The sequence below is a fragment of the Melampsora larici-populina genome, assembly GCF_000204055.1.
Source record: "Melampsora larici-populina 98AG31 unplaced genomic scaffold MELLAscaffold_53, whole genome shotgun sequence".
NCBI classification, from domain to species: domain Eukaryota; kingdom Fungi; phylum Basidiomycota; class Pucciniomycetes; order Pucciniales; family Melampsoraceae; genus Melampsora; species Melampsora laricis-populina.
In genome coordinates this window covers 562,759-587,516 of record NW_006768817.1, presented here as the reverse complement: position 1 = coordinate 587,516, position 24,758 = coordinate 562,759, and the positions used below count along the sequence as shown (strand labels likewise).

Sequence of the window (24,758 nt, the reverse complement as noted above, 5' to 3'; positions counted from 1 at the left end):
GAATCAACAAAAAATTATATGTATATATAATAATAATGATGATCAAAAAAAGAAAAGATTGATTGAGATTGATTGATTGATTGATTGATTGATTGATTGATTGATTGATTGATTGATTGATTGAGATTGATTGATTGATTGATTGATTGATTGATTGATTGATTGAGATTGATTGATTGATTGATTGATTGATTGAGATTGATTGATAGATAGATAGATTGATTGAGATTGATTGATTGATTGATTGATTGAAATTGATAGATAGATTGATTGATTGATTTTTTTTGTAAGATTTTCTATATTTAATGAAATGATATATATAAAGCAAAATGATTCATCATCATCATCATGAACAAAAAAAGGCAAATGAAAAAATGAGGAAAAAAATGAAGGAAAAAAATCTTAGCTACACATATATTTATCTTGATATTATATTTATAAAATTAATTATAATACACAAAAAAGAAAAAAGTTAAGAGACTGCTATTTGGAAAAAAATAAACTAAATCGGATATAAAAAAACCCTACACAAACCCACATCCAGAAAAGAAGCAAACAAAAAGCCATCCAAAGAAAGACAAATCCAAGTGAAGTGATTGTCATCAAGTTTCATTTGGAGAAATGATGGAATTTGAATTTTCCGGATTCACAACTCTAAGAGCTTGACGAGGCACAAGTCTAGTCGAAAACTGAGGTTCGAATCCTTCAGTATCATGTTCCGGATCATCCGAAGCCGCCGGATAATACTGATGAAACAAATGTTGTGACATCTCTTCACGAGATCCAATCGATCCTCCCATCATTCCTCCACTCATCGCTCCACCTAAATCAGATCCGAAATAAGAGGTTGAAATCACTCGATCTGGATTAGGTGAACTTGATGAGTTCATCTTTTCTCTTTCTAAGATCTCTAATCTTTCTCGAATCCGTTTTTGATGTTGACGTCTTCTTAGTAAAAGTAAAATTAATAAGATTATAAAGATTCCTACAATCGTACCTAAGACACCTCCTACAATCGATCCAAGTTTGGATGAACTCGAATTGGATGATTTATACTTGGTGGTCATATCTTTATCTTTAGATCCATCACCACCAATACAAGAACCTGCACTACTAGTTGAATATCCAATTCCTGTACCACCTAATATACTTGCAAATCGATCGGGTGTTCGATAAGGTAAACCTGGTTTATAACTACTTTGCCATGACAAACTTGTAGTATCAAAGACATAAACCGATTGACTAGAAAAAACGATCAAACCAAAGAGATGTTTAGTCAATCTTAAGGGTACTTTGAGAGTTGGATGTGGAATCAAACTAAACCTATCACATAGCAAATCACTCGCAACGTATCCACCAATTACAATCATTTGGGATCCAATCAAATCACATGTATGACCAGCTCTTGCAGAAGGTTGCGAGTTTAGACGGTCTCCTACAAATGTCCAAACAAAACCAGGAATAGAAAGAACATAAAGATCTGTACTTTGAGACGATCCATTCACAATCTATTCCAACATCAGCCAAAAGAGCCATATACGTCAGTGGTGTCAGTGACCAATTATAAGGATGGTTTTCAAGAGGATCCTAACCTGGCCACCATAAACAAAGATCTGATGTTGTGGTACTCCATTCACTTTGGCAGTCCCTCTGACTGCACAATGATTAACACGTGGAGGTGGAATATCTCCTTGAGTAGCTTGTTTCACCCAACTTTTAGTTTCAAGATCAAAAACATCAAGTGCAGAGTTATCAATACTTCGATTAGCTGATAGCCAGGAAAGGTATCATCGGTGTAAGTCTGAGCTGATTGACTGATAAATTAATTGAGATCATCCTTCCAAAACACTTACAGTTTTGGGTGGTAGACTGAAAGTTTTGTCCACCTCCTATGGAAACTAATGCACCTTTTGCATTGGTACCGATAGAAGGTACATAGGTTAATGTACCATCTGCCCTAATGGTAGGAGAAGTTTCGGTAGTTGCGTTATTGAATCCCGAAACGGAAGATGGTGCAAACTGAGAGATGCGAAGAGATGATATCATGAGATTGAGATTGAGATGTGATTCAATCAAGATGTGGCGGTATTCGATGAATGATGGTATTTGATGTTATTCGACGATGGGTGGTAGTGATGGTATTGAATGGTGTGGTAATATTCGATGGTACAAGATAACAAGTGATCCAATAAAAGAAATCAACAAATCAGTCAACCTTCATTCAATCAAACCAAACCCATCTCATCAATCACTCACACTCGAATAATTTTTCCAACTCAATGAACCTAAATCCAATTCGATAATCGAATCCAAAAAGACTCTAGGTGTCGAATTACTCCAATTCGGTACACTTGCCCAATCCAAATGACCACCAAAATAATAAGCCAAATGATTTGATCCACTACCCAAGTTAGGTACTAATGCACTGGCTCCTTCACTGGCTCTTAAAACCGATTCTCCATTCGTATTAATCGAATTCCAACTCATGAGTGAAAGATCAAATTTATATGTATTGGTCGGTCCAGGTAAGATTGAAGGATTATCTGCAAATTGTCCTCCCCATTGGTATAGAGATTGACCATCGTTTGAAGCCCAAAGTGATCCTAATGAAACAGCAGGAGGAGAATAAGGATTCGAATTGTCTTTGATGATTAGGTTTAGTGCAGGTGAACCAGCGTTCCAAGGTTTGGTGAGATCTAAGGATAATAAAGCATTTGTCCAAGTATGAGTAGTTTGATCAGGTGATGATTTGATTTGACCACCTTGAATCCAAAGAGTAGCGTTTAGATTATTGAAATTGAAATCGGATGAAATAGTGGTTGAGATTGTAGTTTGTTGAGCCCACCTTTGACAAGGTAATGGTTGAGATTGAGCATTGACGTTTAAGTTTAAAGTCAAGAGTAATAAAGTAGTTGAGATGATTAGATTAAAGAAGTGATATTTTGAAGTTGAAGTTGATATTGATTTTGAATTGAATGATTGTGAAGTTGAATTTGATGATATTCTTTTGATGATGATGAAGATGATAGATTGATGATGATGATGATGATAGATTGAAGTCATTTCTTGATGAAGTCTATAATAAAGATAGTTAACTGATGACTGATGACTGATGACTGAGACTGATACTGAAATGAACAAACTGATTTAAATTCAATTCATATTTCATTCAACATTACTCTTAAGTACTAATCTTTAAGTACTTGACTAATTTCAAATTCAAATTCAAATCCATCACTTTATCCAAGTTGAGCAATTCATCAACCATGAAGCACACTCACACTCACACTCACACTCATTCCATTCAATATCTCTACCAATCCTCATCTTTCTTAGTACCATCACAAACACCTTTCCTAGGATCAAATGGTGAAAATCATCAGAATAAGTATCTTTTGATGATACAATTTTCACAGAAATAAAGGGGATCAGATATTCAAAGATAGATAGATTGAATTCACGAAAAACTGAAGATAGAGCACTATCTGACATGGTCTGGTGTCACTGTCACTGATCTGCATATGTAGTGGTAATACGATGTGTGTATGGTGAACTTTACAACTCCTACTCTGGCTCCAGTTGGCCCGGGATTTGAAACATTCCAATTGAATCTAAGGGTACCATAGCAACTCACACAAAATAAAGCCGATCAATCTTGTCCCTCAACTTGGTTCAATGGATGGTAAGAAGCCTAAGACCCCCAAAAAAACACAAAAAGAAACCAAAAGATCAAGATGAGATAAACCATCTGTAGTTTCTAAAAAAAACAATACAAGACTAAACCTGATTCTTTATGATGGATCAGAAACCCATCTAATCCTATAAAATCTCAAATGATAAATCACCAACGTATCCTATCCAAACCATCAAACCAACCGTTGAAAAAATCATTGCAAGAGTTCTCTAAATAGATCATGTAAAGTCTAAGAAAAAAAATCATGAAAAAAAATGAAAAAGAACCTTGCACCAATCCAACACTTCACAAACAAACACAAACAGTTTATATCTATCTAATTTCAATTCACTATCTTAATCACATTTTCTTTCTATCATTTCTTGGCATATCTTTCATCATAAAAACAATCAAAAAAGTTTTGGTTTGATTTTATTCAATTAAATTTTTACGTTTAAAGAATCTACGTAAATACCAAATTTGCCAAAGACCAGAAGAAAACAAAACAGTAATCGTCACGATTGCAAACCTATTAATTCTCCAATTAGTAGATTCTATTTCCACAAAAAGAGAGCAAAAAAAAACACCCAATCAATTAATCAAAAAGCAAAAAAAAAACAAAGGAAGAAGAAAAAGAAAGACTTTGAAGAATGAGAAAACGTACCATTAGTATCTCTCATCTTAGCTTCACGTCTCTTAAGATAATTTAATTCTTCCACAATTTCCCGAATGATGCCTTCCAACTTTCTCATCTCGACTTCTAATCCAGATAAAGATTCAGCCTTAGCAATCGCATTATAATCTACTGCATCAGCTCCAATATCAACATCTAAATCAATAGTTCTTTTCAATGGTAATCTAGAATACTCTACACCTATTTCCCCAAAAAAAACACAAATGATTAGAGACTGGATGTTTTTTTTTGGAGGGGAGGGGGGAAATGTTACATACTTCGGGAAAGTGTGTTGGTGAAACATACTCCTAGATCTGCATCGTTGTGTGTGGTGATAGCTATTCTGGTCTCACCATTGATCCCTTTTTTACTTTGATAAATGTTTCGATGAACCGATCCATCAACGATTTCTAAATCCATACTTTGAAATTCATCACTCGCTTCAATATTAGTTGAAATCACTACCTATTCAATCCAAATGAAAAACTCATTAACACTTTTTAGATGAAATTTATGAGCGGATGGCTTACTAATGTATCAGCCATTGCGTAGTACCAAATACATCGACTTTTTGTAGAGTTTGTACCAAGAATAATCAACAGATTCGGTTAGCTTTTTTTTTGCAGATAGATTGGGTTGAACTTGGAGAAAGGGGACGTTTATCACATACGGTGTAGGTACAAATTCAGCCATTAAATCAAATTTAATACATTGGATTTGATGGATCATTATACCTATCCAAAAACCTATCATACATAACATTTTCTTCATTTTTTTCCTTTCGTTTGGTTGGGTTTTGTTCCTGATTTGTTTCTGAGTTTGTGATGATGATTTTAATGATTGAGTGTTTTGCAAGTTTTTTTTCGGGTTTCGGTTTCTTTTCGAGTTTCAGATGGATTTGAATGTGGTTTTCTTGAATTCTAGATTAATTCTTCTATGCTTGTTGATGATATTGAGATACTTGTTGATTGATGATTGCTGATAAGATGGAGAGTCGAAATTGTTGAAGGATAAAGTGGATTCGATCGGTTGGTTAAAATTACATATGTGACGTGTCATCAATTCATGTGACATTGATCCGACCCGCTCTATCTCGGACACCAAGCTCAACTGACTCGTCTCTCGAGTACAAACTCTTGCTCACATTTTTGTTGATTGAACTCGACTCAACTCAATTTTAACGCGATTTTGACACAAATGATATATTATTCAGAGTCTTTTGAAAAGAAAAAACGTATGTAACGCTATTTACATTTTTGAGGATAAAAAGAAATCAAAATCAAGAAGAAAGTATCCATTCAAATCAAACCATCCAAGGAAGAAAAAGTTATAAAAAAAACGAAATCCAAAGAAAGCGCGATTTCTCAAACTTTTCAAATTTTCATTCATTCCTTCAACAAGGATTCTTGTTCTTCAGCAAGTTTACACAACTTTCCAAACACTTCATCCAAGACTTCTCCCACCTGTTTACTAAACGTTTGTACTCCTTTCACAAACCTAGGTGTATTTGAAGCCGAGGTCATTAATTCTTGAAACTTGATTCCGATTTGATATTCAGTGACCAATCTTGCATCTTGAATCATTTCAACTGTATAATTTGAATCTTTTGATAAAACACTTAGAGCGTGTTCCCATACGGTTGTAGAGAATGTGATAGGGTCAGATAAGGTGATCTTGTCGAATCGGTTCAGACGCGTCATTGGGTCTTCTACGCTTGGTTTGGCTGGTTCGGGTTGGATGTTGGTGGTACTTGTGGATGGTGAGGTTTCGGGAGTACTCGAGTTCAAATCTGGACTAGATCCATTCGTAGGTTCCTTGCTAGTCGAAGCAGAATTCAAATTTGGACTCGATTCATCCGTAGGTTCTTTGCTAGTCGGAGCAGGTTGAACAGTGGCCATTTTAACAAGAAGTTTCAAACCTATGATCATCACCAGGAAAGGACATCACAGGTTAAGATTAAGTTTCATATGATGAGAAAGAAAGCAAATTCTACTGACTACTATCATTGGTAAATGAATGACAATGTTTTTCTAACCATTGAGCAAGTTTAATCGGATCAAATGCCAAAGTACTCCCGACTTCGAATTCACGTTTTTCAAAAAACTCAGTAGTCGAAATCTTAGGAAGAGTAGTACTAGTGCTTTGACCTGAACTTGATGTAACACCAGGTGTGGCGGTTGAAAAGGCAGAAGGTTTTCCAAAGCTTGAAGTAAAACCAGGAACAGTAGACTGATGAGCAAAAGTAAAAGTCTTAGGGTCAGAAGGAATTGAGTCAGATTGATTTTTTCGATGATGTTTGAATCTTAATTCTTCTGGACTCCAATAAGAATAAGAATCCATAGCAGAGATAGAATTGAATTGCTCGGGTGGTGCTCCGTTTGGATAGGTAACTGGAATGATTGGAGCTTGGTAGGAAGGAGGATGGATCGGAATAGGATAAGTTGAAGGACTAACAGAACTGGGGGGTGTTGTTTCTTTGGGAATCGAATTGGAAGTTGAAAAAGGTGTAGAAAATTTAGCTAGAAGTATATGAAAGGTCAATACGAATTGAAAAAAAGAAGAAACACAACAGTGATCATGAGATGAAGCTTACCAGGAGAAGTGCCGAATAAAGGTTTGGGTTCAGAGACTGGAGCTGCAAAGAGTGAAGAAGTGTAAGAAGTTGAAGTTGATTTGAAAGACGGTAAGTCAGTTTGATCCCCAGCATAAGCTGTGTGTGGTGTTTGAGAGAATCAGATGAGTTTGGAGAAAAGGTAGAATAGGTAAAGCTGTTTGGCTTACCTCCAAAACCAGGAGAGTTGACTGCACCAAAGACGGTTTTCTTTTGAGACATTCTGAAGAAAAGTCTTTTGGAGTGATGAGATTTTGATTTGATATGTGGATTGAGCTCAAAGTTTCAAATAATGAGGAGAACTTTGAGGATTTGTTGAAGTGAAGGGACGCAAAATTTTGTGATGAGTGTGATGATTTATAAAATGATGCAGCTTGCACAAAATAAAAAATAAACCAGTTCAGATTACAAATACTCAGATTCACTATAAGCATTTATCTTTTTATTCAATCTTGACTAGTCTGAACGAACTTGAACCCTTTTTAATCTTGCATATGCTGCTGCATCATCACATCACATCAAAGGACCCTTTCAGACTTTTCAAGCTAGCCCATCAAACACGTCAATTCAACTGAGTCCAAAAAACAACAAAGGGTCCTCACCAAATTAATCAACTTTCATATTTCAAGAAAACAATGGGACTCATTTTAGCTGACTTGATGGTCGGTCTCAACTTGAATCTCACTTTGTTCTACATCTTTAACCATTCATTCAACTCTCTTTGAATCGGTTTGCTTTTCTATCATACGGCACGGGCATACCGTGTTCATAACAAATCGGACCTCAACAAAATTGATGTTGACTATAGCCTAAGCCAGAAACACACGCGTTCTTCATCGATTGGTACTCAAAAGACGCGTCGTTTCTTAAGATAAACGCGCCATTGATCTATCACACTTCAGCAAGTTCCCTTTCAACATCTCAACAACGCTGAGTTGTTAACAATGCGGTTGATCTTTTACGAACTGATCAGTCACTGGGGAATCTGGGAGTATGACTAATACATGGTCCAAGACCAAGATTTATCAAAGAATCACCCGATGTTCCATTGCATCTCAACAATGACGCAGTCTGACGCGTTATTTGAGTATATACTCAAAAAAGACGCGCCATTGACTTACCCACACCTACGCGTGATGGTTGTGAAACTAAAGCTTTGAATGATTATGAATGAAACCATGCAAGATTTCTCCAAAAAGCAAACCAGACTCAAGTATCTTGATGATTGCTTTGTATTGGGTTGTTTATATTCAATTTACATTGAGATATCTATCAAAGAAATGAGAAAAATCAAATCTTACATGAAAATTGGATTGAATCATCAATTGAATTTGATACACTTGGTAAGCTTGCAAGGTTCACCACCCTCACCTCCACCAAACATTTCCGGTCCTCCTCCCATGCTCATCATTTGACAATCCAATTTATCTTCTGCTGGTCTTTGTTTTGAAAACCTAATCAATCATAAGGGAGAAAAAACTCTATGGAGAACAAAATCTTTATGGTTAGATATTTGAGAAAGAAAATTTCCTGGTGTAAAAGGAGGAAGATCAGATTAACTTGATTGAAGGTGAAATGGCTTTTCTTCACTTCTTTGAAAGACTTTGTCATTTTCATTTACTCTGTTTGATAAAGGGATTCCATTAAAAGCATCAAATAATGTGGTGATGATTAAAGTAAAAGGAATGAAACAAGGTGTGATATAAGACATCAAATTGGTTGGGTATTGAATTAGTTTTTGAAGTACAAGAAGTAATTTTACAATTCAAAATAGAAATAAATAAAAAGTTGATGGAAACTTAATGATTCATAAAGGTGTTTTAATATATACTAAATGCTGTCAAATCACAAGGGAACCTATATATGGATGGATATATGAGATAGATGTAAGTTATGACGGGTTTGATTGGAATAAGATGTTGAAAAATGTTTGTAGTCTAATGAGAAAGGCTTGATATCTATATAGCAAAATCTATACTCTAATGTTGTCTTTGAAACTGTAGAGGCCAAAGGCAAGAGTGACACAGGCACAACTTTCTGTTGACGCATCAAGATGGCCATGGAGGATCATTTTGCTTACTTGACTATTGCTTCTTGCCAGATTGATAATATCCAAAACCCTGTTCATTTTTAGGGAATCTCAAGATGAAACAGAATTGGAATTTTGGAGCATTTCTTATCTCAAGACTCTCAGCAACTGACCACTGACTCATGAATTGGATCTCTCTCATTGTACTTTGACACCCTGTTGCTCAATGAACAGTTATACCTTGACTAATTTGTGTAAGCGAGTCAATTGGATTTAATGGCATGGAGTAAACCTTTGGTGTAAACATCAACAGTTAAGTCTAAGACAAAAAGCCAATTGAAACCACCTGTTCACCTTCACATGGCTTAAACTTCAATACCTGGAATAGGCTGGATCATGTAGTAGGTCTTTTGCCTTGATAGATTTGATCATGATGAAAGTTACTTGGTATATGTACCAATGTTCAATAGAACCTTGCTCTTTCAGCTGTAGGTCCATTCAAGATGAATGTAAAAAACTGGACAGAAAGCCTCACATCCATATTTAAACATGTAGCTGGCCTTTGCAGATAGTCAATTGGAGACTGATTTGCTTATAAATCCTCTCTCATTTGACCACAAAGACTTCTCAAAGTCATCATTCTTATATCTCTATCAAACCCATCCTAACCTATATCATAGCCATATATATATTTCCTTTGGATTGATCATCAAGTATATCGTTAAAAAACGTTTTTATAAATCACGTATTTTTCTTCTTCTCTTTCAAATTGTAGAATCACATCTTGAAATTCATGAGAAACTATTTCAAAACCCAACCAAGATGATGTCTCATATTACGCCTTGTTTCATATATTACTCTTACTCTAATCATCACCATATTATTTGGAGCTTTTGATGGAATTCTTTTATGAAATCGAGCAGATCAGAATGATAAAGGCATTCAAAGAAGTGAAGAAACACCATTGATCACTTCACCTTTATCAAGTCAATCTGACATTCGTCCTTTTACTCCTGCGAGCTTTCTTTTCCAAATATCAAACCATGAAGAATTGTTTTTATCATTAGGTTTTTTCACCGGTATTATTTATTAGCTTTGAAAAGAAAGAACAGTAGGAAAAAAATTGGATCATCAAATGATGAGTATGGGAGGAGGACCCAAGAAAATGCCTGGTGGAGATGGGGGTGGTGGACCTTGGCAGCGTTCTAAATGAATCAAATTCAATTCACAAGGATTAAAAATATTTTCATGTAAGACTCACTTTTTCTCATTTCTTACATAGAAATACCAATGTAAATTCAATGTAAATAATCAAAGCTATAGCAATCATAAAGGTCACCTATCCAATGTGTTTTGGTTTCAACAATATCTTGAGTTGACTCATTGCCAATCATTCAAAGCATTTTGAGAGTCCATTCTGATGCCAGGTAATAAAATCCCCACGAATTACCACCACTTTGTCAACACTTGGGAGTCATCCCGGTAGCTTTCAAGATTACCATTGTATGACATTTACACATCATTTGCGTTGAACTCAGCGCCTCATAGCTCTCATAGTTCCTTCACCGTATCACGTCAGGAATTTGAATGGGTCCGTATGAGATATTTATTGAGATCTTGGGGACCATCAAGAACCCATCTAATGCTGCTATAAGTATAAAATGGACCTGAATGGCCCTTTTGATTGGGGTTCTATCCGTCACCGCCCGCGGGGCTGCTATGTACCGCCCCCGAGCTTTGTGACTTGATCTGGTCAAACGGGAAACTTCAAAGTTCAGACATCAACTCTCATCAGTTTGTTATCTATAAGCTCAATCACCAACGTTTCCAATGCTCATAACTCAAAAAGTTATTTATCCGATGTCCTATCTACCAGCCCAACAACCTCTTATCAATAGCGAGCTTTCAAGCTTAGAGACCGAGATTCGATTAAGCGTAAAGATGTGATCGATTCCACGCTGAGATGCCTTCAACCTTGATCTCACCTCGGTCGATCATGGGTTTCATTCAAGAAATACTTCGAGCCGACAATTCATTTTCTCATTTATTCCTCAATTCCACTTCAGCAGGCTGATCGATAGTATTCCAATTAAATTTCAATTAAACCAAATCCTGGGATAGAAGTTTTTTGAATACTGATTCTCACTGTTGAGCTTTCACCAATCTTTGGTTGTACACACTCTGCAATTGAACCTCAAAGCGATCGGAAGAGAATTTTCAAGTTACTATCTTACCTATTAAAAATGGAAATCTGTCTCAAGAACTTTAAGAACATTTCTTCAAGACGGACGAAGCAAAGAGCAATCCTTTTACTTTTCTTTTGTCTGTCTCTCTCGCCTTCAGCTCGTTCAAATCCGATTCCAGACTTGGCATCTAGTATTGTAGAACCTACCGTCCCGGACTTTGATTCATCATTAGGAAGCGATCTTACTTCTAAATCAACCATTAACCAGGACGACGGGTTGAGGAAACCTTTTTATCAAGCTGGCCAAACTTCTGTAAGAGCGAGTGCGAGCAACTCAACAACCTCCACAGCGCTTCCTACCAGTACCAATCCACCTCCAGCGGCTCCTGCTGCAAATCCATCTCCAGTGGCTCCCGGAAATGCAAACCCGGCGATAACCCAATCTCCCAACAATTCACCTAATTCGCCACCTGGTTCCCCACCTATACATTCTGATGACGACGAAGATGGAAGTGGTTTATCGTCTGGTGCTATCGCAGCCATCGTGATCTCTTCAAGTAAGTGCTTTTGAAAGCGGATTTCTTAGTAACATCAAACATGATATCACTGAACGTAAACTGATTAATTTCATGATTACGAATTCATCGATTAATAAAGTCATCGGATTCCTTCTCATCTTGTCTGTTCTTGCGATGAGTCTTCGAGGAATTGAACATTCGATTGCAGAAGAGAAAGAGCGGAAAAGAGCTAAAGCATCAAGACAATCACAAAGATTAAATCCAACTCCTGTGGTTCCTGTTGTTGTTGATTCTGAACCTCAAACTCGAGAAGTAACTCGAGAAGTATAGATCGGATTTAAACTGAAACATTGTAAATAATATCACAAACCATCATCTTTCTTTACTTGATTGTAGATAAATCTCAACTTATTTTAAGCCTTCATCTTTGGTTTGACTTTTTCTCATGACAAGAAGTCTTTGTACTCTGCTTTTCGTCGATGTTTCTTGGGGCATGATTCAAAATGAATCTGATTAAGAAAATATGATGTCAACTATTTAAAATAAAAGCTCGAATTACCAGCTCAAACTGGGTGTCAAAACGCACAGTGAGATCTTGGCCTGAAGTTCATGATGATATTGAACTTATTTGAGAGCCTACGACTTGACCAATGCACTGTCAATGTCCTAAGAGAGCCGGCTCTGTTTGTGGTTCAAGATGAAGAACAGTGTGATCGGGGCGGGTACTGCTGGCCCTGTTACCCGAGTATGTAGGAGTATCACGGGAAAGTGTTTTTGATTGGATGAGGTTTTTGAGTTTTATTTCAAAAAGCTGATCTCGACTTTAACCCTTCAACTCAGTCATCTTCTTTCTCCAGAACAAGAACACTCTTCCCATTCAGATCATCATCATCATCAAAACTTGAATCGATCAAGCAACCATCAAATCAAGACTTACTGTCACTTCGATCGATCGATCTCAAACCATTTATCGAAACTACGAACACGCCGTGAATTACTCCCTTTAACTTCGCAGCCATGTTTGGCGCGTCCAACAATAGCTTTGGTGGCTTTGGCACTAACAATCAACAATCACAACAACCTCAAACCGGAGGAATATTTGGTGCTGCTCAGCCTGCAGCCGGTGGTTTTAATGGTTTATATACTTCTTTTATATTCTACCAACATACGGGTTTACTTACGTATATCGCATTTAGCTTTTGGTCAACCACAACAGCAGGCCGCGGCTCCTACCCCATTCGGACAACCCGCATCCACAGGATTTGGTGCCAGTTGAGTTAGGATGTCATCTGACCCCGATCAGTTTATCGTTTAGATGTACCTTGAAGTCCGCAAAACCTGACAGTCTCTTTTTCACCTACTAGACACTTTCGGCGCCTCTACTTCAGCTAGTCCCTTTGGTGCTGCTCCTGCCGCTTCCAATGCTTTCGGACAGCCACAACAAAATCCTTCGAACCTTTTCGGGGCACCAGCTCAAACCCAACCCGCTGCATCCTCAAGCTTCGGTGGCTTCGGAGGTTTGTGGTGTCTTATCTTATTTCATTTTTTGTCAAGATACTGATCCGTCGTTTGACTTTGACTTTCCAATCTAGCTCCAGCTGCTTCGACCACCTTTGGAGGATTTGGGACTGCCGCACCCGCTGCCAACAACGCCAATACCGGTACTGGTCTCTTCGGTGCCAAACCTGCGGCCACTAACACGTTTGGTGCTGCTACTACGGGGTTCGGTAGCACATTTGGTCAGACTGGTATGTAGAATCAACATGATCATTATCTATCATGTCTTTCTGACATCATTCTTGTAGCCACACCATCTCCGTTTGGCGCGACGAATCCGGTAGCAGCGCAAAATGGGACGGCCAACCCTTTGTATGCTCCTCATACCATGGTGGAAAATGAATCGACGCCAAGTCAGAAATCTACCTTTAACTCCATTGTGGCCATGGACGCTTATAAGAATTGGAGTTTTGAAGAGTTGAGGTTCCAAGATTATACACAGGGTCGTAAAACCGCTGTCCCAACAAACACTTTGGGCGGCGCGTTCGGTGCTCAACAACCACAGCAGCAGCAAACTGGCTTCGGTGGATTCAATGCCACAGCCAACACAAATCAAGCCGGTGGATTCAATCAACCGCAACAACAAACTGGTCTATTTGGGAACACCGCTCCAGCTGGTAATGCCTTTGGTACACAGGCACCCACCAACAATATCTTTGGGCAACCAGCGGCTGCGACTACGAACACTTTTGGCCAAGCGCAAAGTAGGTTTTCCGCTTCCTGGCATGATTTCCTTGCTTATCATATTGCGAATCTTAACGCGAGTTTTTTCTTCATAGACACCACCAACAGTCCCTTCGGTGCCCCGGCCGCGCAACCTTCCAATGCATTTGGGGGTAATTCTCTCTTCAACTCCAATCCTACTTCGAATGCTTTTGGAACTCAGCCTGCAAAACCCAGTATATTTGGGAATACGAACACCACCTTTGGAGGAGCTGCTCCGGCTCCTGCCACGAACAATCTCTTTGGCCAAAATACCACTCAACCTCAAGGTGGGCTTTTCGGAGCGCAGACCAACCAAAGCCAACCATCGACTGGCCTTTTTGGACAAACCAACAATACGAATACTGGTACCACTGGCTTGTTCGGTGCGTCAATCTTTCATGTTTATCTTCGCTTCTCCCGCGCATGTCTGCGAATGTGAACTTACAGATAGTATCCTTTTTTTGTTCGATAGGTGCCAATAACACTCAAAACACGGCGGCCAAGCCCGGTGGGCTTTTCGGCTCTACTGGTCAGACCAACTCGCCATTTGGACAGCCGCAAGCAAATCAGGGAGCCGCTGCCAACCCGTTCGGATTCGGGCAAAACAATCAGCAACCCGCTCAAACTGGTACTGGTGGTTTGTTTGGCAACAATGCGCAACCTGCGCAAAACTCTGGAGGTGGCTTATTCGGCAATAACAATAATGCTCAACAACAGCAACAGCCTGCGCAGTCTGGCGGATTGTTCGGCAATACTGGAACCAACAACAACAATCTATTCGGAGCTCCTTCCGGTGGCTTATTTGGAAACAATAATAATAACAATAATAATAATAACAACAATGCAGCCGGTGGTCTCTTTGGGCAGAAACCCCTCACTAACAACAGCAATTCGCTATTTGGTAATAAGCCTGCAACCCAGCAGAACACGAACAACTTTTCGAACCCGACGGGCGGGGGGCTCTTTGGTTCCTCGCAAGCTACCCCCGGATTTTCCTTTGGTAACAACAACAACAACAATAGTAGCTTATTCGGATCTACGAATGGACTACAAAACAGTCAACAAGGTGCATCAAACGGTCTCTTCCAAAGTCAGCAAAGCAATCAACCGATGCTACAGGCCCACATAGATCAAGGTGCATACGGCAATAATCCTATCTTTGCCAATCATGGAAACTCTGGCGGATCTAGGCCCGCCATCCCCATCAAGAAAACCCTACCGACGATCGACTTCAAGCCAATCCCTCGTCCTAATACGAAAATCACCAAACTCAGAGGTTTTGCTCGTTCGACTAGTCCTGCCAAGAGTATCAACAGCGGTAGTCCTATGGCTGCTTCTCATAGCTCTTCCAATATGGCATCTACAGTCTCGCGCTCCTCAGCCTATGGTCGTCCGGCTGAAGAAACACTTTTGAGTCCGAAGGCGTTTATAGTTAGACCCAGCCCTAAAAAACTCACCATAGATCCCAATACACTTTTCTCCATGCTCCGTGATCGAAGTGCGACTCTCAATGGATCTCCTGGGCCTATCGGTAGCACTCCACCTCCCAGGAACCCCGCGAAATCGAACAACCCGCCTGTTTTTGATCCCGATGCTGAAGCTGCGGCTCATCAAACGTTTTCAAGAAACTATCATGCCGCTCACACTTCACAATCTGTCGCCGACAAATCCGGTCATCATTCAAAGGCAGCTGGTACACCAATGACAAATAAATCACCTACCCATACCATCAACTCTCAAACAAATTCGCCTCGTGTAGACAAAAGCGTGCCGTTAGACGGCTCCTCTGCTCTTGGAGATACTATTGTAGTGACGACTAAAGAGAAAGCCAAAGCGGGTGAATACTGGACGGTCCCTGCCATACATGATCTTCAACTTCTGAGTCGCAGGGATCTCAAGTCTGTTCCCAACTTTTTAGTCGGCCGAAAAGGATTCGGTCAAATTCAATTTCAAGAGGACGTCGATCTGACTGGCATACCTAATCTGGAAGATGACCTATGTGGCGAGGTCATTGTGTTCAAACAATCCCTTTGCAGTGTTTACCCAGACGACCCGCTGGACAAGCCTGCAGTAGGTGAAGGGCTCAATGTGCCTGCGGTCATCACTTTGGAAAATTGTTGGGCTTTAGATAAAGCTACGAGAGAGCCACTTAAAGATTCTTCTCATACCAGGGTCAAACAATTCACCAAGCGGCTAATGAAGAGTGAAGATACCAAATTTATCGAATATGACGCAAAAACTGGTCAGTGGACCTTCATGGTAGAACACTTCACCACTTACGGGATAGATGATAGCGAAGAAGACAGCGATGATGGTCATCCAGCAACTGGTGGCGACGAAGACACTGAAAACGATAGCCAGTTCACTTCTTCTGAGGATTCATCAGACCGACCCCAACAGAAAGCAGTCCGCTATAAAAGAGGCACAAGAACTGCGCCCGACAAAGGTATGATCTCAGAGGAAGAAGATGGCCCCCCTCAAATGATGCTATTTGGCGATGAAGACGAAGCTGAGCAGGAAGGTCGAGTGTTCGATGTATCTGAAGGCAGTGATCGATCAGAAGATGGCTCGCACGGTGACTCCACATCATGCATCACGGGAAGCGATGGGGATGATGTACCGATCAATCCGTTAGGGAAGAAACGACCACGCGAAGTCAGTGATTCGGCTGAGGACTCCCAATCAAACATGGAACCTCCTTCTCGGTCCCAAAATTGGAGAGCTCAACTCGGAATCGAGTCTAAGAAAGTAGCAGTCATGCAGGCTAGCTTGTTCGCCGGTCCAGCTCCCGTACATAAGCCGAAACCGGCTATGGTCGCACGCCCTCACTACGCAGAACGACATGCCGGTAACGTATCTCGACAAGCTTTGACTAATCCCAAGTCGCAGACTTTGAGCAAAGTCAATGACCACCAGATGGAAGATATTGTACGTTGCACTGCTTCTTCATGTTTCTTCGATGACTAAGTTGTTTCTTCTCGCTAGTCTTCGACCGCTCAGTATCCTTCCAAGACTATCGCACGCGATACAAATGTACTCAAGAAGCGTATCCCTGCCCCCAAGCGCTACTCTAAACAAATCCCTCTTTCCAAGTCCATTTTGTATGGTCACGAGGGATCATCGACCAATATCGCCTTGGCTCTGGCTCGATCATTTCGGATCTCTTGGAGTAATCGATCTGATCAATTGATCCACTTCAAGGACGGCCACATTGGTAATATGTTGAAGTCTGAGTTGTATGTTTATCACCTAATTATCATGTGTGAGTTTCGAAAGGAATACTGACCGTATCTGTTTGGCATGCGTCATTAGACCATCAGTCACTGGATCTGAGTTAACTCTAAGAACTGTTCCCACAAGCACATTTGCTCTGGTGTGTGATTGTTTTGTATTCTGACTGGTCATTGATCTTTTGCCTTCTCTTCCCAGCTATGTACACTGAATACCACTCTGTCTTCCTGTAACAGTCAAAAGAAATCGAGTCCGCAGAGTGTTTACTTCAAGTGCAACTTCGTAATACCAGTATCAACACCGAAGATGGCATTCCGGTCATGACTACCAACTCTCAGCTTCGGTTCCGACACTTTATTGCTGCACATGACAAGACTGATCGATCCAATGATTTGAATGTCTGGAGATTATGTTCAGCTTTGTACGACGAACTTGATTTACGTTTGCCCAAGGGAGCTGCACCCGAGGTCATTGAAAGGATAAAAAGTGTCAGAAGGGAAGACAGTTTTTCTCAATGGTTACAACGCACTGTCTTGTCTTCAGTAGAGCAGGATCTTCGATCTTCATCAGCCAGCGATGAAAGCAAAAGTCCTTTCCGTGGAATCTTCAAACTATTGACGGGTAACCAAATCGAAAGAGCTTGTAATGCGGCGATTCAAGCCAATAATTATCGACTTGCAACTCTACTTGCCCAATGTGGCCGTAGCGATCCGTCATTCAAGTCTGACATATTACAACAGAACATTGTATGGCATGAACTACGGACCGATGCTTACATCGATCGAGATCTACGAAAAATCTACGAGCTGATGTCTGGCAACGTCACTTTCTCTCGCGGATTTGGTAACAAATCCTTGCATGTTGATACTAGCGATGACATCAGGATTGCGGAACACTTGGACTGGAAACGTAATTTGGGGATTCACTTTTGGTTTCAGGCTTCTCATGTTAACTTTTGGTATGCAGTCAAGACTTATGAAGAAGCTTTCTCAAAGGACTCATTGGCCAGTCCACCTCTACCGTGGTATATCGAAAAGCAAGATCGAAGTTTGACTGATGATTCAACTCTTGAGTGGAAAATAAATTCACAAGAACCGATACATGATGCAATGTTTCATTTGATCAAGATGTTTGTAGACTCAACTTATGGTTTAGAAACTGTCTTGGAACCAAAAGGATTTGGACCTTCACCATTTGATTATCGTATGCCATGGCATCTTTATAATGTTTTGTCAAGAGTTATGAGAGTGAGGGATTTCGAAGACCGGGAGATTATTATTGGGGACATGGACGATGATGAGGGTGCTGTTGAAGGGAATAGTGCAACTGCTGATATCTTGACTACAAATTATGCATGCCAACTCAGTCGCTTAGGCTTGCATAAGTGGGCTGTCTTTATCTTACTTCACCTCGAAGTTCCAGAGCGGTAAGTTATCTTTTTTTGCATTGTTTTATAAATGTTCGCAAAGAATATTCACTGACTTGCCACACATGTTGATTTCAATAGTCGAAAGGCAGCCGTTGAAAACTTTCTCAGCAAGAACATACAATTGCTCGATGAAGAGACCGAAGCTTTCTTGAAAAAGACCCTCAAAATACCCTCGTGTTGGATATATACCGCTCGTGTGAGTCCCAAATGATTTTTTGGAAGGGAACAAACAACCTTTTTGTCCTATTACTAAATGCATTCACTACTCGATCTTTTGGATAACAGGCTGAGTTAGCTCAATACGAAAATCGTCTATATGATCAATACCGCTGGTTGATGAAAGCGGAAAAGTTTACGGATGCACATCGGGTGGTTGTAAATGAATTGGCACCAGAAGCAGTGATTAGAGGAGATCTTTCGGAGTTGAAGCGATTATTCGAAGGCTTGTCTTCTGACAATGTTGCCGATTGGCCTTCGGGAGGAAAGGTTTGTTGTTTGTGATTTTGTTGTAAAAGATTAGAATGAATCTTGAACTGATCCATTCTGTTTTGTAGATCTTTTTGGAGTATGTAAAGGTTGTTGAACAACTTCCTATCTTACTTAGGAAAACTGTTCAGGTTCCAATTCAATCAAATCATGAACTTAAGTTCTTGCTTGAATCTGTTTTACCGAACTTGTTACGAGAAATCCCATTGCTATATGATAGCAAGAATTTACGTGGAAGGGTTGGAAATGGTATGAAACAAGAAGTCAGTCATTTCAAATCTTGACGATTCCTCTTCGCTCTGTAGTTTCTAACGTTTATTAACTTTTGGAATTTCTTAGGTTTGCATGAATGAAATGATGTCCAACTTGACCAATACATCTACTTCGGTTTCATTGGTGATACATAAATATGATTATACGAATGATTTCATTAATTTAAGAGATTTACAAGAATCCGATAAGTTATTGTGGACTCAACGTTGTGCAGTCAATGGATTTGTTAAAGCTTTAAGACGTACTGGATCAGAAGTGATTTGATAGGGTTTTTTTTACAATAACACACCACAAAAAAAGATATTGTATGTGATGATGACAGATAGATACTTTTATAATAGGATTTGATTGTCAAAGTTTGCATTGTGTAAAAAGATATGGTTTGATTTCTTTCATGGAGTTGACTGATTCTCAATTTTTATCATCCTTTTGAGTTTTCTGATAAATCATGAAACCAGGCTGAGAGTATAAGTCAGATATGACAACCTCAGTACTTCTTGAACCTACAACTGACTTGCTGGAATGTAAAGTGATCTTATGAATGGATTTCTGAGCCAACGGAAGTGGTATGTCAATAACTGATCAGAATTGATGGAATTTGATCAACCTGCATCAAACTTCAATCCAACATATGATGATACTAATAGATATTTGGCATTCCGCCTGCACAAAGTTTGAACAAGGGATTATGAAGGTTGTGGGAGTACATGGTTGCCGCACATGCAGAAAGCTGAGCTTAGATAGCAAGACTGCCAATGTGACTTGTGTGTTATGCAACAATTTCTGGAATAGTCGCTAGGTTGGCGGATCCCAATTACATACTGGAACAGCAAAGGAGGGACGACTCTTTCCCTCCCAGTTCTTTTCTCTTTATGTGTATCTGGGTGCTCCAGATAGAAAGACGTAGTGAAATAGTGTCCAAGACACATTGTTCAATGAAATCAACGTGTATGTCATTGTTAGTTAGTAGTTAGCAACAGTAAACCTTGATTGTAATGAGATATTTGATCCTGAGTTGTGCAATCAGATTATGACAGATTCAATGACTTTTTCTGATTCAAGGGAATGTGTCAAGACATGAGATTTGGGCAAGGGACCATCTTGAACCCGTGAGTCTTACAAATTTCTCTCTTCTATTACTATTAGAATATACGCGATCCGCAGGTCAAGTTCTTTTCGTGTGATCCTTCAGTGTTTTGGTTTGCATTTAAGACATGCTGATCAAAGGGGGAAAATTTTCTTCAGCCAAATAAGCTCCAATTGGTTGATTGCAAAATATGACTGACCCATGACTGGCGCAGTGGAAGGGTCATAAGTGCATGTATAGGATACCCCTCCGGGGTTGTCACAAGCTGAACATTCCCCATTCAGATGCGAAAGATAGAGGTTGAATAAGCCACTTGATGAGGAAAGGAAGACTTAAGACTCAAGATACTGACTATAAACGTTCTTCTGCCCGGTGTACTTGTATTGCGCACACTGTTGAGCACTCACGTGTTTGTCTGATTCACGTGTACATCCCGACATTGGAACCCATTGATGAGCTACAAGAGATAAAATGGATGCCCGCTAATCAGCGTGACGATGTTAAAGATGGTCTTGATTGGTAAGAATACGCACGGCCTGCCCAACAACTAGAATATTCGCAGTTATAAATCAATGTTTCTTTGGTCTTCCAATATGTCAGTCTACATTCTTTCAGTTTGAACAGTCACAAAACACGTCGTTCGTCGTGAGTTTCAGCTATAAGGCTATGAAGATACAAAATGAATTGCATACCTGCGTGGTTGTTTGTGCCGATTGAAAACCCTACGTCACACGCACGATCTGCGGTAATGACTACGTCGTCTGCTGTAATGTCATGAATCCATAGGGAAAAGAGTAGGAAGTATATCTTGAGGAAGACGTGGTGCATTTTGGGTACAGCAAGAGAGGAAGGAGGACAACTAAGGTATTTCAACTTGAAATACAAGTCTAAAACGAGTGAAATTGGACCAAGGAAAAGTGATCAGTGAGGAAAACTATCAGGGAAACACAGATGAACTCACATTTGAACCTAGATACTTGTATGGTATTGGCTGAGAAAGCGGCGTCAGGACTGGGGTCGAGGTTTCTTCTCCGGCATGAGGAGAAGCGGAAGGCGGCGTAACGCCACCCACGCGTAGTCCGGCAGTCTTTCTTGGGCTTTTTCGCACCGGTGCTTTGTTGTTTGTTCTGATTTCAAGTCGGCTTCATGGATTTTGAAATTTTGGTAGCATTGGCTATTGAGTTTATAGCAAGGTTTGTATGTCAATTGAATGTTCACTTCACAAATTGGTGGAAATCTGGAATGTAAAACCATTTACCGCCACCACATTCGATCTTGATCAATTATCTCTGTTTTTCAGCTCTCATCTCTTCCTTCCAAACGGCTCAATCCACTTTGAACACTTGCTGATAGTTCAGTTTCCAATCAACCTCACTACCGCGGATACTCTAAGGGAAGTGTCGTTTTACCATCATGCCTTAATAAATGAATGTGGGCGACACTTGATGAGGTTTCTTACAAGGGTAGCAAGGATGAGAGCCCATGGTAGGATGCATAATGATCATCACAAAATGCTTCGAGGTTGAATTGTGGATTGATGATAACTCATTTTACAAGGAATAAGTCAGAGATCTCAGAAATAGAGTTTGCTCCTAGAATCTGATGGTGTAGCTTTCGCATCTCAGCATTTGATTGACTGTTTGTTGATCACAGATCACGAGTAAGCAATGAAACTCGGCTTGATGACTTCGTGGGATTGATAAATTAGACGGGCTCACTGTAAGGGCACCTTCAAAATCCAATCAAAATGTCTCTGAACACCATAAAGAGTGACCATCCCATCAAACTGCTCACATAGTTGCATATATTCAATCCCAAAGGTTATTACATCCAGGGATTGATTCCCTTCAAAGATGCTGTGAATCAAATGAAATGTCAGCGAAACCATGATGCACAACTCAAACAAATTTTGATTCACAATGGATTTGTCAATAAAGGCTCTCCGACCATGAGACCATCAGCTCCAGTCTCATTGAGGTTTTTTTCAAAATCAGAATATGATCTCACACCCCCATTACTTATGACTGGGATCTTGACTGCTTGTTTGAGTTCTTTAACGAATCTTAAAAAAGGTGATCCTTTGCGCCTTCGTCTACAAGAAATGAATCTGGGATGGAGTGTAATCCATGAAGCACCAGCTTGCCTTGACAACAGAACCAAGTTCCAAATGTGAGCCTTTTCTTTGCATTTGTATGATAGGGAAGACGTTGAACTCAACTCGAGTGACCTTGCTAACTGGCATAGCTCGGATGTATCGTTTAGACGTAATTTTACGGAAACTGGGACGGTGAGATGTGCAGATAACGAAGAAACTATATCCATTTTGTATGTCAGATTCGCCATAAGTTGATACGTTCACCTAACTCGTGGGTGAAGATCAGAATGACAAAACATACCAATAGAAATGGCTTGATCGTGATTTTTACGGAAAAGTAGAGAAGCACCATAGCCATTTTGTAAGGCGTGGGTTTGTGGACATCCCATATTGAGATCTTTGCGTATATTGAGATAAGAAAAAAGGAATATAAGCACTAGAGTAAAATCAGATCTTTCAAGTTTGCCTCTTCAATGGTAAGCGCCGCCAACCAGTGAAATCATCTGACCTATGCCATCGCACCAAGGCTCAAAGCATTTCGCAGTCCTTAAAACTCTTTCAACATCGTTTCCACCTAACTGTACGATTAAAGGAATCTTTGTCAAATCCTGTTCAATGTCTTTCCTCTTACACCAAGCCTTCACGTCATTCAAATGAAAGTCATGATATTGTGGGTCAGATAAAAATCGGTCTGCCCAAATCATTTGGGTGTAGACCATCGTTGCACCATGTCGGGCTACTAGTATTCGGAATGGTAAGTCTGATTGATCGACCTGATCGATCATAAACACATTGTTTAAACGTCTTAGAAGTCAGTAGAGTGCATCGATTATGTTCTTTTGTTTTCGGTCGACAGCGCATACATTGCAAAATTTAATTCAAACAACTCCGTTGAAGATCGGATACCCCGTCGAAGGGAAGATAAGTAGTGCGAGATATGATCGAGACTTACCATTGGTGCCGCAACATATTTGAAGCTGGATATTGGGATATTTGACAAAGATGAGCTCATAGAATGGTTGAGCATCAAGATCGAGAGCGAAGACCAAGTTGTTCCGCTTTCATTAAATCAAAGTCCGATGAACCATTATCGCCACCGTCTCGGGACCAAGCTCGGTCCATCGGTATACTGGACCACAACAGTACGTCCAGCTGTGGTGTTTACACCACAAAGACACTTATTTGCGTCAGGGCGTCGGGCGTGTCCGAGATTGGAGACACGACCCGACGTCCACTAACAGGACGCTGGCTAGACGTCTGAGCGCATATATATCCGCACCGCATCCTGAAGATGCACTGATGTCGTCCTAGCCAGGATGACGTGCAAGCACCCTGTGCTTGGAAGACCTACGGATGCCCAATCAAGTGGGCACCCTTCCAGCACACTGCGGACAACCACTCGTGATCCAAGATCAGTCGTCCATATGATGGAGGTAGGACAGCCACCAGTATTCTCAAGATGGGTGTCCAATGAGCACCACACCAAAAACCTCAATTAGGCAAGGACAGCTAAATTGAAGATTGATTTGGTCAAAGGTTTTGCATGACATCATCATCATGTGATGAATTTGACACTTTAAAAGTTTAAACCGTTCCAAAGCTTTTTCATCCCCTCGCTTCGTTCTTACATATCTCCCTGCCACTTTCATCCCGTTCAACTTATTCATCTCTTTCCTCTATTCTCCTTAAACTGTTCTCCTCGTAGACTCCCCCTTCTCTTGACCATCTGAGGTATGTACAAAACATCCTAATCCTCCTTTGTCCCTTTGATCTTGACATATATCTGGCTTTCACAAAGCAAATCAACAGAGCCTCACCTTGAAGTGCCCAACCTTGTTTCTGGACTCGGACCCGTAAGCTTGATAACCCTTCCTTTAGCTCCTTGTGCTGCATGGCTTGTATCGACTCGTGAATTTCTCTTTTTTCATCATGACACCCATCTCACTTTGGTCATTATCGTGCTTATTGTTCTTATCGTTCTCATTGTTTTCATCGTTGATGTTGTTGCATCATCGTTAGACCGTTTTTATCGGTTCTATCGTTGTATCATTTTTACTGATGGATCGTTTTTATCGTAGATCGCTGTATCGTTTGATTGTTTGATTGTTTGATCGTTCGATTGTTGTATCATTTTTGTCATCTTATCTTTTTTATCATCTTATTGTTTCATAATTTCATTGTTTCATCCTCTCATTGTTTTATCATT

The 24,758-nt window shown here is 40.0% G+C and overlaps 7 protein-coding genes across 7 annotated transcripts; 1 reads left to right on the top strand and 6 right to left on the bottom strand.

The window, feature by feature from the left end:
• Positions 1-250: 250 nt before the first annotated feature.
• Positions 251-3,492, bottom strand: MELLADRAFT_117937 (uncharacterized protein; the record flags this gene model as incomplete). The annotated part of the gene is made up of 5 exons (XM_007415724.1): positions 251-1,508; positions 1,593-1,768; positions 1,854-2,019; positions 2,257-3,128; positions 3,294-3,492. The coding sequence occupies 5 exons, from the start codon at positions 3,490-3,492 to the stop codon at positions 603-605; spliced, it is 2,319 nt and encodes a 772-aa protein (XP_007415786.1).
• Positions 3,493-3,853: 361 nt separating this feature from the next.
• On the bottom strand, positions 3,854-5,350 carry MELLADRAFT_50276 (uncharacterized protein; the record flags this gene model as incomplete). Its single annotated transcript, XM_007415723.1, has 5 exons — positions 3,854-4,227; positions 4,338-4,547; positions 4,625-4,811; positions 4,877-4,913; positions 5,017-5,350. 5 exons carry the CDS (start codon positions 5,115-5,117, stop codon positions 4,106-4,108), a joined length of 657 nt encoding a protein of 218 aa, XP_007415785.1.
• A 188-nt stretch (positions 5,351-5,538) lies between these two features.
• MELLADRAFT_57517 (uncharacterized protein) lies at positions 5,539-7,230 on the bottom strand (the record flags this gene model as incomplete). Its single annotated transcript, XM_007415722.1, has 5 exons — positions 5,539-6,264; positions 6,344-6,575; positions 6,801-6,865; positions 6,940-7,056; positions 7,128-7,230. The coding sequence occupies 5 exons, from the start codon at positions 7,177-7,179 to the stop codon at positions 5,732-5,734; spliced, it is 999 nt and encodes a 332-aa protein (XP_007415784.1).
• A 3,550-nt stretch (positions 7,231-10,780) lies between these two features.
• Positions 10,781-11,475, bottom strand: MELLADRAFT_73106 (uncharacterized protein; the record flags this gene model as incomplete). Its single annotated transcript, XM_007415721.1, has 1 exon — positions 10,781-11,475. One exon carries the CDS (start codon positions 11,430-11,432, stop codon positions 11,217-11,219), a length of 216 nt encoding a protein of 71 aa, XP_007415783.1.
• Positions 11,476-12,706: 1,231 nt separating this feature from the next.
• On the top strand, positions 12,707-19,762 carry MELLADRAFT_117933 (nucleoporin; the record flags this gene model as incomplete). The annotated part of the gene is made up of 14 exons (XM_007415742.1): positions 12,707-12,824; positions 12,886-12,960; positions 13,054-13,206; positions 13,282-13,437; positions 13,495-13,950; positions 14,026-14,334; positions 14,424-16,879; positions 16,937-17,187; positions 17,264-17,324; positions 17,419-18,608; positions 18,690-18,807; positions 18,897-19,097; positions 19,166-19,360; positions 19,437-19,762. The coding sequence occupies 14 exons, from the start codon at positions 12,707-12,709 to the stop codon at positions 19,632-19,634; spliced, it is 5,937 nt and encodes a 1,978-aa protein (XP_007415804.1).
• A 796-nt stretch (positions 19,763-20,558) lies between these two features.
• MELLADRAFT_123756 (uncharacterized protein) lies at positions 20,559-21,285 on the bottom strand (the record flags this gene model as incomplete). Its single annotated transcript, XM_007415720.1, has 5 exons — positions 20,559-20,587; positions 20,657-20,722; positions 20,810-20,914; positions 20,991-21,065; positions 21,150-21,285. 5 exons carry the CDS (start codon positions 21,283-21,285, stop codon positions 20,559-20,561), a joined length of 411 nt encoding a protein of 136 aa, XP_007415782.1.
• A 1,086-nt stretch (positions 21,286-22,371) lies between these two features.
• Positions 22,372-23,337, bottom strand: MELLADRAFT_39468 (uncharacterized protein; the record flags this gene model as incomplete). The annotated part of the gene is made up of 3 exons (XM_007415719.1): positions 22,372-22,669; positions 22,850-22,949; positions 23,061-23,337. The coding sequence occupies 3 exons, from the start codon at positions 23,335-23,337 to the stop codon at positions 22,372-22,374; spliced, it is 675 nt and encodes a 224-aa protein (XP_007415781.1).
• Positions 23,338-24,758: the final 1,421 nt, after the last annotated feature.